The sequence below is a fragment of the Coregonus clupeaformis genome, chromosome 6, assembly GCF_020615455.1.
Source record: "Coregonus clupeaformis isolate EN_2021a chromosome 6, ASM2061545v1, whole genome shotgun sequence".
In the NCBI taxonomy this organism is placed as follows: domain Eukaryota; kingdom Metazoa; phylum Chordata; class Actinopteri; order Salmoniformes; family Salmonidae; genus Coregonus; species Coregonus clupeaformis.
The window spans coordinates 12,240,706-12,255,856 of NC_059197.1; the positions used below are offsets into that span (position 1 = coordinate 12,240,706).

The window sequence follows — 15,151 nt, forward strand, 5'->3', positions numbered from 1 at the left end:
TCCCAGCCAAACAGACAGATGGCCAGACTGACAGGGAGTGGGAATTGTCGACTGAGTAGCCGTTACACACACACACACACACACACACACACACACACACACACACACACACACACACCTGTTTTTGTCTCTGAAGTCTCTGAATAAACAAGAACGCTGTGGTAGTATTAGTTTCTCCATTAGCCTCAACTGAATAATTAGTTTAGTTTAGGCAGCTCTCTTTCTCTACCTTGATCTCTGGGAGTGAGTGATTTCTCTACCTTGATCTCTGGGAGTGAGTGATTTCTCTACCTTGCTCTCTGGGAGTGAGTGATTTCTCTACCTTGATCTCTGGGAGTGAGTGATTTATCTACCTTGCTCTCTGGGAGTGAGTGATTTTTCTACCTTGCTCTCTGGGAGTGAGTGATTTCTCTACCTTGCTCTCTGGGAGTGAGTGATTTCTCTACCTTGATATCTGGGAGTGAGTGATTTCTCTACCTTGATCTCTGGGAGTGAGTGATTTCTCTACCTTGCTCTCTGGGAGTGAGTGATGTCTCTACCTTGCTCTCTGGGAGTGAGTGATTTCTCTACCTTGATCTCTGGGAGTGAGTGATTTCTCTACCTTGCTCTCTGGGAGTGAGTGATTTCTCTACCTTGCTCTCTGGGAGTGAGGGATTTCTCTACCTTGATCTCTGGGAGTGAGTGATTTCTCTACCTTGCTCTCTGGGAGTGAGTGATGTCTCTACCAGATTATTCATTTCTTGGAAGGGCTGGATGATGATCGTTTAGTGATGGAGGAGGGAGGCGATGATGTCATTATTTCAATAGGTCGTTGGGTGACCCCTGATGAGGTGAGAATAGGGTCAGTGGGGTCATAACGTACGCTACATGGGCTGGGGGTGGCCAGGGCCCTTACCCACAAAGCATCTGGCCAGGGCCCTTACCCACAAAGCATCTGGCCAGGGCCCTTACCCACAAAGCATCTGGCCAGGGCCCTTACCCACAAAGCATCTGGCCAGGGCCCTTACCCACAAAGCATCTGGCCAGGGCCTTACCCACAAAGCATCTGGCCAGGGCCCTTACCCACAAAGCATCTGGCCAGGGCCCTTACCCACAAAGCATCTGGCCAGGGCCCTTACCCACAAAGCATCTGGCCAGGGCCCTTACCCACAAAGCATCTGGCCAGGGCCCTTACCCACAAAGCATCTGGCCAGGGCCCTTACCCACAAAGCATCTGAGTAGGATTGCTGATCTAGCATCAGTTTTGACTTTTAGATCATCATGAATAAGATTGTATGGACAGATCCTAGATTAGCACTCGTACTCTGAGCCGCTTTGTGGATACAGGCCCTGACCTAAGCTTTGTGGATACAGGCCCTGACCTAAGCTTTGTGGATACAGGCCCTGACCTAAGCTTTGTGGATACAGGCCCTGACCTAAGCTTTGTGGATACAGGCCCTGACCTAAGCTTTGTGGATACAGGCCCTGACATAAGCTTTGTGGATACAGGCCCTGACCTAAGCTTTGTGGATACAGGCCCTGACCTAAGCTTTGTGGATACAGGCCCTGACCTAAGCTTTGTGGATACAGGCCCTGACCTAAGCTTTGTGGATACAGGCCCTGACCTAAGCTTTTTGGATACAGGCCCTGACCTAAGCTTTGTGGATACAGGCCCTGACCTAAGCTTTGTGGATACAGGCCCGGACCTAAGCTTTGTGGATACAGGCCCTGACCTAAGCTTTGTGGATACAGGCCCTGACCTAAGCTTTGTGGATACAGGCCCTGACCTAAGCTTTGTGGATACAGGCCCTGACCTAAGCTTTGTGGATACAGGCCCGGACCTAAGCTTTGTGGATACAGGCCCTGACCTAAGCTTTGTGGATACAGGCCCTGACCTAAGCTTTGTGGATACAGGCCCTGACCTAAGCTTTGTGGATACAGGCCCTGACCTAAGCTTTGTGGATACAGGCCCTGACATAAGCTTTGTGGATACAGGCCCTGACCTAAGCTTTGTGGATACAGGCCCTGACCTAAGCTTTGTGGATACAGGCCCTGACCTAAGCTTTGTGGATACAGGCCCTGACCTAAGCTTTGTGGATACAGGACCTGACCTAAGCTTTGTGGATACAGGCCCTGACCTAAGCTTTGTGGATACAGGCCCTGACCTAAGCTTTGTGGATACAGGCCCGGACCTAAGCTTTGTGGATACAGGCCCTGACCTAAGCTTTGTGGATACAGGCCCTGACCTAAGCTTTGTGGATACAGGCCCTGACCTAAGCTTTGTGGATACAGGCCCTGACCTAAGCTTTGTGGATACAGGCCCGGACCTAAGCTTTGTGGATACAGGCCCGGACCTAAGCTTTGTGGATACAGGCCCGGACCTAAGCTTTGTGGATACAGGCCCGGACCTAAGCTTTGTGGATACAGGCCCTGACCTAAGCTTTGTGGATACAGGCCCGGACCTAAGCTTTGTGGATACAGGCCCGGACCTAAGCTTTGTGGATACAGGCCCTGACCTAAGCTTTGTGGATACAGGCCCTGACCTAAGCTTTGTGGATACAGGCCCTGACCTAAGCTTTGTGGATACGGGCCCTGACCTAAGCTTTGTGGATACGGGCCCTGACCTAAGCTTTGTGGATACAGGCCCGGACCTAAGCTTTGTGGATACAGGCCCTGACCTAAGCTTTGTGGATACAGGCCCTGACCTAAGCTTTGTGGATACAGGCCCTGACCTAAGCTTTGTGGATACAGGCCCTGACCTAAGCTTTGTGGATACAGGCCCTGACCTAAGCTTTGTGGATACAGGACCTGACTTAAGCTTTGTGGATACAGGCCCGGACCTAAGCTTTGTGGATACAGGCCCGGACCTAAGCTTTGTGGATACAGGCCCTGACCTAAGCTTTGTGGATACAGGCCCTGACCTAAGCTTTGTGGATACAGGCCCTCACCTAAGCTTTGTGGATACAGGCCCTGACATAAGCTTTGTGGATACAGGACCTGACCTAAGCTTTGTGGATACAGGACCTGACCTAAGCTTTGTGGATACAGGACCTGACCTAAACTTTGTGGATACAGGACCTGACCTAAGCTTTGTGGATACAGGCCCGGACCTAAGCTTTGTGGATACAGGCCTGGACCTAAGCTTTGTGGATACAGGACCTGACCTAAACTTTGTGGATACAGGACCTGACCTAAGCTTTGTGGATACAGGCCCGGACCTAAGCTTTGTGGATACAGGCCCGGACCTAAGCTTTGTGGATACAGGCCCGGACCTAAGTTTTGTGGATACAGGCCTGGACCTAAGCTTTGTGGATACAGGCCCTGACCTAAGTTTTGTGGATACAGGCCCTGACCTAAGCTTTGTGGATACAGGCCCGGACCTAAGTTTTGTGGATACAGGCCCGGACCTAAGTTTTGTGGATACAGGCCCTGACCTAAGCTTTGTGGATACAGGCCCTGACCTAAGCTTTGTGGATACAGGCCCTGACCTAAGCTTTGTGGATACAGGCCCTGACATAAGCTTTGTGGATACAGGCCCTGACCTAAGTTTTGTGGATACAGGCCCTGACCTACGCAGGGGCAGTCAAACAATGGAAAGGCACTTTATTATAATGGAAGTGTACACAGAAACACACACTCCAATATGTAGTTAGTTACATGATGTTCCTGATCTAAAGAGTCTATCTGGAGCCATGAGCCATGCAGCTAGAGCCATGCCATCTGTACAGAATGCCCCATTCTGTCTTACTGTACTGTAGTGTACTTTACTGTACTTTACTTTAGTGTACTTTACTATAGTGTACTGTAGTGTACTGTAGTGTACTGTAGTGTACTTTACTGTAGTGTACTTTACTGTAGTGTACTGTAGTTTACTGTAGTGTACTGTAGTTTACTGTAGTGTACTTTACTGTAGTGTACTGTAGTTTACTGTAGTGTACTTTACTGTAGTGTACTGTACTGTAGTGTACTATACTTTACTGTAGTGTACTTTACTGTAGTGTACTGTAGTTTACTATAGTGTACTGTACTGTAGTTTACTGTAGTGTACTGTAGTGTAGTTTACTATAGTGTACTGTAGTTTACTGTAGTGTACTTTACTGTAGTGTGCTGTAGTTTACTGTAGTGTACTTTACTGTAGTGTACTGTACTGTAGTGTACTATACTTTACTGTAGTGTACTTTACTGTAGTGTACTGTAGTTTACTATAGTGTACTGTACTGTAGTTTACTGTAGTGTACTGTACTGTAGTTTACTATAGTGTACTGTAGTTTACTATAGTGTACTGTAGTTTACTGTAGTTTACTATAGTGTACTGTACTGTAGTTTACTATAGTGTACTGTACTGTAGTTTACTATAGTGTACTGTAGTTTACTGTAGTTTACTATAGTGTACTGTAGTGTACTGTAGTTTACTATAGTGTACTGTACTGTAGTTTACTGTACTCTCCACTGTATCTCGACAGGGCTTTAATCTAGCTAACTGACAGTGTGTGGATTTGCCTGTTCCCCGAGATATATACTTGACTGGGTATCTAATCAGAAACTACTGACTCATGACCTATTGCTATGCAATAGGACTCTGGGGCTGAGGCTAGGTTGATTTGCTCTGAATATTGTTGATGTGGTTAAACAGGCTGATGCCAGTGTGGGTGAAACTCTATGATGTAAGACTACAACAGTATTAGATTAGTACTGTGTGTTTATCAGTGACTCTGGAAACGATCCATTCTAAACGGTTTCTTCTGTGTCTTTCAGGATGTAAGAAAACAGGTGGCTCCCCTGCTCAAGAGTTTCCAGGGAGAGGTAAGGCGTGTGTGTCTCCTCTTGTATTTCAGTACAGTGTGTGTGTGTGTGTGTGTGTGTGTGTGTGTGTGTGTGTGTGTGTGTGTGTGTGTGTGTGTGTGTGTGTGTGTGTGTGTGTGTGTGTGTGTGTGTGTGTGTGTGTGTGTGTGTGTGTGTGTGTGTGTGTGTGTGTGTGTGTGTGTGTGTGTGTGTGTGTGTGTGTGTGTGTGTGTGTGAGAGAGAGAGAGAGAGAGAGAGAGAGAGATTTTAGTTTTCTCCTATATTCTCCTGTTTTTGTGACCTCTTCTCTCTATTACTGTCCTCTCTTCATTCTGTCATGTAGCCCCCTGGCCATGTTTAAATTGTATCCTGTGAAAAGAGAGACACAACAAAAACCCTGGCATCAGCCAATCACAGCCCACTAATCTTAGTTCCTCTCATTCTGCATGGCTGCACGTTTCTAGGGGGATGCTGGATTTTAGTTGTTTTTTTATACATCACTAATTTGTTTCCAGCGTTGTTGATGTCTTAATGAATACAGAGGCCAATATCTTACTGTTCTGCGCTGTGAGAGGAGTTTTCTCTGTCAGCAGTGTGTTTTTATTCTAAGACTATCCTTGTTTATTCCCCTCTGAGTCATCATTTCATCATAACACTCGTCCTCCTCCCATGGAAGCTGTTGTTGTAGACTTGGGCGTTATGGGGGTGGAGTGGGTGGACATTCTACTTCTACCCCATGATTTCACTTCCCTGAGCCACACACACATCCAATGTGACAGGGCTGCCTTGCCGCAGGGCAGAGAATATTCCAGTTTAACATTTGGGTTATGGTTCTTCTTTCTCTTTGAGAGTAGCAGCCAGTTGTTATTTTAATGTGCTGTAATTTCAGGGCCTTCACACAGTGTTTGGTGATCCTATAAAGAATATGGAGTTTTGATGTGGTGCAGCAGGACATGTGTTATTTCACTTTGTCAGCTGTTTTCCACTGCACGCACACACACACACACACACACACTGTCACACGCACATGTACAGTGGGGGAAAAAAAGTATTTAGTCAGCCACCAATTGTGCAAGTTCTCCCACTTAAAAAGATGAGAGAGGCCTGTAATTTTCATCATAGGTACACGTCAACTATGACAGACAAATTGAGAGAAAAAATTCCAGAAAATCACATTGTAGGATTTTTAATGAATTTATTTGCAAATTATGATTATTATACACACAGACTTGTATTGTGATTAAGGTTGGGCCTAATCATTGTGCCTTCGCCCTGTCAAATAAACCAGCTACATAGATGCATGTAATAGTATTTATGTGCTGTTCTACTTCCTCATGTTTCACCCTGACGGTTGTTAGGACCTGTTATCCAGTGATCTATAGCCCCGTTGTTGATGAACCTTCCCTGTCTGTGGTGTTGTATTCCTACTACAGGTCAACCCTGTAATCTATACTGAACAAAAATATGAACGCAACATGTAAAGTGTTGGTCACATTTTTAATGTGTTGAAATAAAAGATCCCATAAATGTTCCGTACGCACAAAAAGCTTATTTCTCTCAAATTGTGCACAAAAATTGTTTACATCCCTGTTAGTGAGCATTTCTCCTTTGCCAAGATAATCCATCATCCTGATAGGTGTGGCATATCAAGAAGCTGATTAAACAGCATGATCATTACACAGGTGCACCTTGTACTGGGGACAATAAAAGGCCACTCTAAAATGTGCAGTTCTGTCACACAAACACAATGCCACAGATGTCTCAAGTTTTGAGGGAGTGTGTAATTGGCATGCTGACTGCAGGAATGTCCACCAGAGCTGTTGCCAGAGAATTGAATGTTCTTTTCTCTACCATAAGCCAGCTCAGGACCTCCACATCCGGCATCTTCACCTGCGGGATCGTCTGAGGAGGAGGGGGAGGGGGGGTGCTAAGGAGTACTTCTGTCTGTAATAAAGCCCTTTTGTGGGGAAAAACTCATTCTGATTGGCTGGGCCTGGCTCCCAAGTGGGTGGGTCTATGCCCTCCCAGGCCCACCCATGGCTGTGCCCCTGCCCAGTCATGTGAAATCCATAGATTAGGGCCTAATGAATTTATTTCAATTGACTGATTTCCTTCTATGAATTATAACTCAGGAAAATCTTTGAAATTGTTACATGTTACATTTATATTTGAGTTCAAATCAAATTTTATTTGTCACATACACGTGTTTAGCAGATGTTATAGCGGGTGTAGCGAAATGCTTGTGCTTCTAGCTCCGACAGTGCAGTAATATCTAACAAGTAATATCTAACAATTTCTCAACATATACCCAATACACACAAAACTAGTAAGGAATGGAATTTAAGAAAATATACATATATGGACAAGCAATGACAGAGTGGCATGGACTAAGATACAGTAGAATATTATAGACTAGAATGCAGTATATACATATGAGATGAGTAGTGCAAGATATGTAAACATTATTAAAGTGACTAGTGTTCCATTTCTTAAATTGGCCAGTGATTGCAATAGGCAGCAGCAGCCTCTAATGTGCTAGGGATGGCTATTTAACATTCTGATGGCCTTGAGATAGAAGCTGTTTTTCATTCTCTCGGTCCCAGCTTTGATGCACCTGTACTGACCTCGCCTTCTGGATGATAGCGGGGTGAACAGGCAGTGGCTCGGGTGGTTGATGTCCTTGATGATCTTTTTGGCCTTCCTGTGACATCAGGTGCTGTATGTGTCTTGGAGGGCGGGTAGTTTGCCCCTGATAATGCGTTCGGCAGACCGCACCACCCTCTGCAGAGCCCTGCAGTTACGGGCGGTGCAGTTGCCGTACCAGGCGGTGATACAGCCCGACAGGATGCTCTCAATTGTGCATCTGTAAAAGTTTGTGAGGGTTTTAGGTGCCAAGCTGAATTTCTTCAGCCTCCTGAGGTTGAAGAGGCTCTGTTGCGCCTTCTTCACCACACTGTCTGCGTGGGTGGACCATTTCAGTTTGTCGGTGATGTGTACACCAAGGATCTTGAAGATTTCAAGCCTACTACTGTTGTTGGTAATCAAGCCTACTACTGTTGTGTCGTCTGCAAACTTGATGATTGAGTTGGAGGCGTGCTTGGCCACGCAGTCATGGGTGAACAGGGAGTACAGGAGAGGGCTGCACATGCACCCTTTTGGGGCCCCAGTGTTGAGGATCAGTGAAGTGGAGATGTTGTTTCTTACCTTCACCACCTGGGGGCGGCCCGTCAGGAAGTCAAGGACCCAGTTGCATAGGGCGGGGTTCAGACCCAGGGCCGCCAGCTTAATGATGAGCTTGGAGGGTACTATGGTGTTGAATGCTAAGCTATAGTCAATGAACAGCATTCTTACATAGGTATTCCTCTTGTCCAGATGGGATAGGGCAGTGTGATGGCGATTGCATCGTCTGTGGATCTATTGGGGCGGTAAGCAAATTGAAGTGGGTCTAGGGTGACAGGTAAGGTAGAGGTGATATGATCCTTGACTAGTCTCTCAAAGCACTTCATGATGACAGAGGTGAGTGCTACAGGGCGATAGTCATTAAGTTCAGTTGCCTTTGCTTTCTTGGGTACAGGAACAATGGTGGCCATCTTGAAGCATGTGGGAACAGCAGACTGGGAAAGGGAGAGATTGAATATGTCCATAAACACACCAGACAGCTGGTCTGCGCGTGCTCTGACGACGCAGCTAGGGATGCCGTCTGGGCCAGCAGCCTTGCAGGGGTTAACATGCTTAAATGTCTTAATCACGTCGGCCACGGAAAAGGAGAGGCCACAGTCCTTGGTAGTGGGCCTCGTCAGTGGCACTGTGTTATCCTCAAAGTGTGCAAAGAAGGTGTTTAGCTTGTCTGGAAGCGAGACGTCGGTGTTGGCGACGTGGCTGGTTTTCCTTTTGTAGTCCGTGATTGTCTGTAGACCCTGCCACATATGTCTCGTGTCTGAGCCGTTGAATTGCGACTCCACTTTGTCTTTATACTGATGTTTTGCCAGTTTAATTGCCTTGCGGAGTGAGTAGCTACACTGTTTGTATTCTGCGATATTCCCAGTCACCTTGCCATGGTTGAATGCGGTGGTTCGCACTTTCAGATTTGTGCGAATGCTGCCATCTATCCACGGTTTCTGGTTAGGGTAGGTTTTAATAGTCACAGTGGGCACAATATCACCTATACACTTCCTGATAAACTCAGTCACCGTTTCAGTGTATTCGTCTAAATTATTTTCAGAAGCTACCCGGAACATATCCCAGTCCGTGTGATCAAAACAATCTTGAAGCGTTGAAGTGTTGAATAGTCCTTAGCATGGGTATTTCCTGTTTGAGTTTCTGCCTATAGGAAGGTAGGAGCAAAATGGAGTCGTGGTCAGATTTGCCGAAAGGAGGGCGGGGGAGGGCCTTATAACCATCCCGGAAGTTCGAATAGCAATGGTCGAGGATTTTGGCAGCGCGAGTTCAACTGTCGATATCTTGATAGAACTTCGGCAGCCTAGTCCTCAAATTTGCTTTGTTAAAATCCCTGGCTACAATAAATGCAGCCTCAGGATATGTGGTTTCCAGTTTGCATAAGGTCCAGTGAAGTTCTTTGAGGGCCGTCGTGGTATCGGCTTGAGGGGGGATATACACGGCCGTGACTATAACCAAAGAAAATTCTCTTGGGAGATATTACGGTCGGCATTTGATTGTGAGGTATTCTAGGTCGGGTGAACAAAAGGACTCGAGTTCCTGTATGTTACTACAATGACATCATGAGTCGTTTATCATGAAACACACACCTCTGCCCTTCTGCTTCCCGGAGAGATATTTATTCCTGTCTGCGCGATGAACTGAGAACCCCTCTTGCTGGACCGATTTCGATAGAATATCCCAAGAGAGCCATGTTTCCGTGAAACAAAGTATGTTACAGGCCTTGATGTCTCTCTGGAAAGAAATCCTTGCTCAGAGTGAACATTAGCGAGTAGTATACTTGGGCGCGCCACCTAAGTCGAACCAGCAGGCCGCTCCGAGTGCCTCTCCTCCGCCGGCAATGTTTTGGGTCAGCCGCTGGAATCAGTTCAGTTGCCCTGGGGAGAGTAAACAAAGGATCTGCTTCGGGAAAGTTGTATTCCTGGTCGTAATGCTGGTGAGTTACCGCCGCTCTGATATCCAATAGTTTTCCCCGGCTGTATGTAATGATACAAAACACTTTCTGAGCTAATAAAAAAATATTACATAGAAAAACAAAATACTGCAAAGTTTCCTTACAAAATACTGCAGAGCTAGTCGCGAGGCCGCCATCTTCGTCGGCGCCAGTTTGGGTTTTTCAAGACAGGGGCTTTGTGAATATTGTATGTTTGGTAACAGAAACCAAATCTGATGCATCCCTCTCTCTTGATTTGTCATTGAAAAGTGGATTCCTCTGGGTCATAAGAATCAAATAGACTTCTGTTCGCACAGGTTTTTAGTGTCCGTGTGGCCAATTTTGTGTTTTCTGCTGGTCCGTTGATCAGATATGAATTTCCATTATCCCAGCCCTCCGACTCCGCTTCGCATTACCAGCCCTTATCACTGGGACTGCCTTCCATACACACACACACACACACACACACACACACACACACACACACACACACACACACACACACAGGTCACCCCAATGTCCTTCATTCAGACCCTTTGCTATGAGACTCGAAATTGAGCTCGGGTGCATCCTGTTTCCATTGATCATCCTTGAGATGTTTCTACAACTTGATTGGAGACCACCTGTGGTAAATTCAATTGATTGGACATGATTTGGAAAGGCACACACCTGTCTGTATAAGGTCCCACAGTTGACAGTGCATGTCAGAGCAAAAACCAAGCTCCGAGACAGAATTGTGTCGAGGCACAGATCTGGGGAGGGGTTCTAAAAAATGTCTGCAGCATTGAAGGTCCCCAAGAACACAGTGGTCTCCATCATTCTTAAATGGAATAAGTTTGGAACCACCAAGACTCTTCCAAGAACTGGCCGCCCGGCCAAACTGAGCAATTGGGGGAGAAGGGTCTTGGTCAGGGAGGTGACCAAGAACCCGATGGTCACTCTGACAGAGCTCCAGAGTTCCTCTGTGGAGATGGGAGAACCTTCCAGAAGGACAACCATCTCTACAGCACTCCACCAATCAGGCCTGTATGGTAGAGTGGCCAGACCGAAGCCACTCCTCAGTAAAAGGCACATGACAGCCAGCTTGACACCTAATGGACTCTCAGACCATTTACATTTGAGTCATTTAGCAGACGCTCTTATCCAGAGTGAGTGCATACATTTTCATACTTGAGAAACAAGATTCTCTGGTCTGATGAAACCAAGATTTAACTCTTTGGCCTGAATGCCAAGGGTCACATCTGGAGGAAACCAGGCACCATCTCTACGGTGAAGCATGGTGGTGGCTGCATCATGCTGTGGGGATGTTTTTCAGTGGCAGGGACTGGGAGACTAGTCAGGATCGAGGGAAAGATGAACGGAGCAAAGTACAGAGAGATCCTTGATGAAAACCTGCTCCAGAGTGCTCATGACCTCAGACTGGGGTGAAGGTTCAACTTCCAACAGAACAACGACCCTAAGCACACAGCCAAGACAACGCAGGAGTGGCTTCGAGACAAGTCTCTGAATATCCTTGAGTGTCCCAGCTAGAGTCCATACTTGAACCAGATCGAACATCTCTGGATAGACCTGAAAATAGCTGTGCAGCGACACTCCCCATCCAACCTGACAGAGCTTGACAGGATCTGCAGAGAAGAATGGGAGAAACTCCCCAAATACAGTTGTGCCAAGCTTGTAGCGTCATACCCAAGAAGACTCGAGGCTGTAATCGCTGCCAAAGGTGCTTCAACAAAGTACTGAACAGTAAAGGGTCTGAATACTTAGGTAAATGAGATTATTTCAGTTTTTTATAAATTTGCTAACATTTCTAAAAACCTGTTTTTGCTTTGTCATTATGGGGTATTGTGTGTAGATTGATGGGGGGGGAGGCAATTTAATCCATTTTAGAATAAGGCTGTAACGTAACAAAATATGGAAAAAGTGAAGATCCAAGATGGCGTAGTAGTGCAGTTGTGTTTTTATCGTCTGTCTGTAAATAGCCTGTAAATACCCTATTTTTCGTACATATTTCCCTATCAGACTTTTCATCCTTCTACAAGATATACTTTCCTGCAACCCGCCTCACTCAATGTGGAACGGATTCTATTATTGACTTACCTTGACTTACCTTTATCTAGAATCTAGAATCTCCAGTTGAAACTAGCTAGCCAGCTAACTAGCTACTTGCTATTTGCTATTAGCCACAGCTAGCGTGTTTCACCCAGGACATTGGATTTTTTTTCATGGGATTAATTTTAATCACTGGACATTGATCACCGGATATTCGCCAGTCTGCACAGCGCGTTATCGACCCAGAACATATCAGTTTTTCCGCCGAATCACTGAATCACTGGACCTTAACTCCGGATTTCATCGCTACCAGCTAGCTACCACCAGCCAGCTACAACAAAACGGACGCTGTGGTCTGGCTAATCAAATCATCCTGAGCTAGGCCCATCGCCCATCTCCCGGCTATCTACCTCTCTGTCAACCGGACGGGACCACCTAGTGTTGACACGGAGCCCCGCCGATCCTACACGACTGGTCTGCGGACGAAATCGTCTGATGTGGTTACGACGTTAACCACGAAGATTCCATCCATCTGATAGCCCTGGCCCGCTAGCACACGCTAGCCGTGGCCTCTTACTAGTGCTTCACCACCGACCTTATGATAACTCAGCTATACAGCTGATATCTGCTGGACTGTTCCTTTTCTACGGTACTACATCCCTGTTTATGTTTAGCCTCAGCCCAAACATGGTTAGTTTATTGTTGTTTCAAGTTATTTCTAATTGTACTATATCACTGTAGACCCCAGCCTAGCTAAACCTGCCTTAGATAGCTCATTTGCACCTCCCCTATACACGCGGAGACCGACTCAATTGATGACTCTAGCGATGCTATCTCTTTCATTGTTACCCAACGCTAGGGTTACCTCCACTTTACTCATATCCTTCCATATCCTTGTCTGTACATAATGCCCTGAATCTTTTCTATAACACCCGGAAATCTGCCCCCTTTATTCTATGTACCCAACGCACTAGAAGACCAGTTCTTAAAGCCTTTAGCCATATCCTTATTCTAGTCCTCCTCTGTTCCTCTGGTGATGTAGAGGCTAACCCAGGCCCTGCAGTCCTCAGTATCACTCCTACTCCCAGGCGCTATCATTTGATGACTTCTGTAATCGTAAAAGTCTCTGGTTTCTTGCACATAAATATCAGAAGTCTACTTCCTAAGTTTGAGTTATTCACTGCGTTAGCACACTCTGCCAACCCTGATGTTCTAGCAGTGTCTGAATCCTGGCTCAGGAAGGCCACCAAAAATTCTGAAATTTCCATCCCCAACTATAACATTTTCCGTCTAGATAGAACTGCCAAAGGGGGTGGAGTTGCAATCTACTGTAGAGATAGCCTGCAGAGCTCTATCATACTATCCAGGTCTGTGCCCAAACAGTTTGAGCTTCTACTTCTAAAAATCCACCTTTCCAGAAATAAGTCTCTCACTGTTGCCGCTGCTACAGACCCCCTCAGCTCCCAGCTGTGCCCGGACACCATATGTGAATTGATTGCCCCCATTTATCCTCAGAGTTTGTACTGCTTGGTGACCTAAATTGGGATATGCTTAATACCCCAGCCATCCTACAATCCAAGCTAGATGCCCTCAACCTCACGCAAATTATCAACGAACCTACCAGGTACAACCCTAAATCCGTAAACATGGGTACCCTCATAGATATCATCCTGACTAACATACCCTCTAAATACACCTCAGCTGTCTTCAACCAGGATCTCAGCGATCACTGCCTTATTGCCTGCGTCCGTAACGGGTCCGCGGTCAAACGACCACCCCTCATCACTGTCAAACGCTCCCTAAAACACTTTAGCGAGGAGGCCTTCCTAATTGACCTGGCCCAGGTATCCTGGATGGATATAGATCTCATTCCGTCAGTAGAGGATGCCTGGTTGTTCCTTAAAAGTAATTTCCTCTCAATCTTAAATAAACATGCCCCATTCAAAAAATACAGAACTAAGAACCGATATAGCCCCTGGTTCTCCTCAGACTTGACTGCCCTTGACCAGCACAAAAACACCTGTATGCGTACAGCATTAGCATCAAATAGCCCTCGCGATATGCAACTTTTCAGGGAAGTTAGGAACCAATATACACAAGCAGTCAGGAAAGCAAAGGCTAACTTTTTCAAACAGAAATTTGCATCCTGTAGCACTAACTCCAAAAAAGTTTTGGGACACTGTAAAGTCCATGGAGAATAAGAGCACTTCCTCCCAGCTGCCCACTGCACTGAGGCTAGAAACACTATCACCACCGATAAATCTACAATAATCGAGAATTTCAACAAGCATTTTGCTACAGCTGGCCATGCTTTCCATCTGGCTACCACTAACCCTGCCACCAACTCTGCACCTTCTGCTGCAACTTGCCCATGCCCCCCGCTTCTCCTTCACACAAATTCAGACAGCTGATGTTTTGAAAGCGCTGCAAAATCTGGACCCCTACAAATCAGCTGGGCTAGACAATCTGGACCCTTTCTTTCTAAAACTAGCCGCCGAAATTGTCGCTACCCCCTATTACTAGTCTGTTCAACCTCTCTTTCATAACGTCTGAGATCCCCAGAGATTGAAAGCTGCTGCGGTCATCCCCCTCTTCAAAGGGGTGACACTCTAGATCCAAATTGCTACAGACCTATATCCATCCTGCCCCTGCCTTTCGAAAGTATTCGAAAGCCAAGTTAACAAACAGATAATTGACCATTTCGAATACCACCGTACCTTCTCCGCTATGCAATCCGGTTTCCGAGCTGGTCACGGGTGCACTTCAGCCACGCTCAAGGTCCTAAACGATATTATAACCGCGATTGATAATAGACAGTACTGTGCAGCCGTCTTCATCGACCTGGCCAAGGCTTTCGACTCTGTCAACCACCGCATTCTTATTGGCAGACTAAAATAGCCTTGGTTTCTCAAATGACTGCCTCGCCTGGTTCACCAACTACTTCTCAGATAGAGTTCAATGTGTCAAATCGGAGGGCCTGTTGTCTGGACCTATGGCAGTCTCTATGGGGGTGCCACAGGGTTCAATTCTTGGGCCGACACTTTTCTCCGTGTATATCAATGATGTCGCTCTTGCTGCTGGTGACTCTCAGATCCACCTCTACGCAGACGACACCATTTTGTATACATCTGGCCCTTCATTGGACACTGTGTTAACAAACCTCCAAACGAGCTTCAATGCCATACAACAATCCTTCAGTAGCCTCCAACTGCTCTTAAACACTAGTAAAAC

General features: G+C 46.3%; 1 protein-coding gene across 5 annotated transcripts in view; it reads left to right on the top strand.

The window, feature by feature from the left end:
• The window catches only part of LOC121567671 (protein CASP), a 159,557-nt gene that overhangs the window by 46,376 nt on the left and 98,030 nt on the right, over window positions 1-15,151 (top strand). For all 5 annotated transcript variants that reach the window (XR_006001147.2, XM_041877873.2, XM_041877874.2 and 2 more), the window contains exon 3: window positions 4,735-4,782. Coding sequence is in view for 4 of the 5 variants with exons in the window: in XM_041877873.2 (XP_041733807.2) it covers window positions 4,735-4,782 (48 nt within the window). In the remaining variant the exon portion in view is untranslated. The remainder of the gene's footprint in view (window positions 1-4,734; window positions 4,783-15,151) is intronic.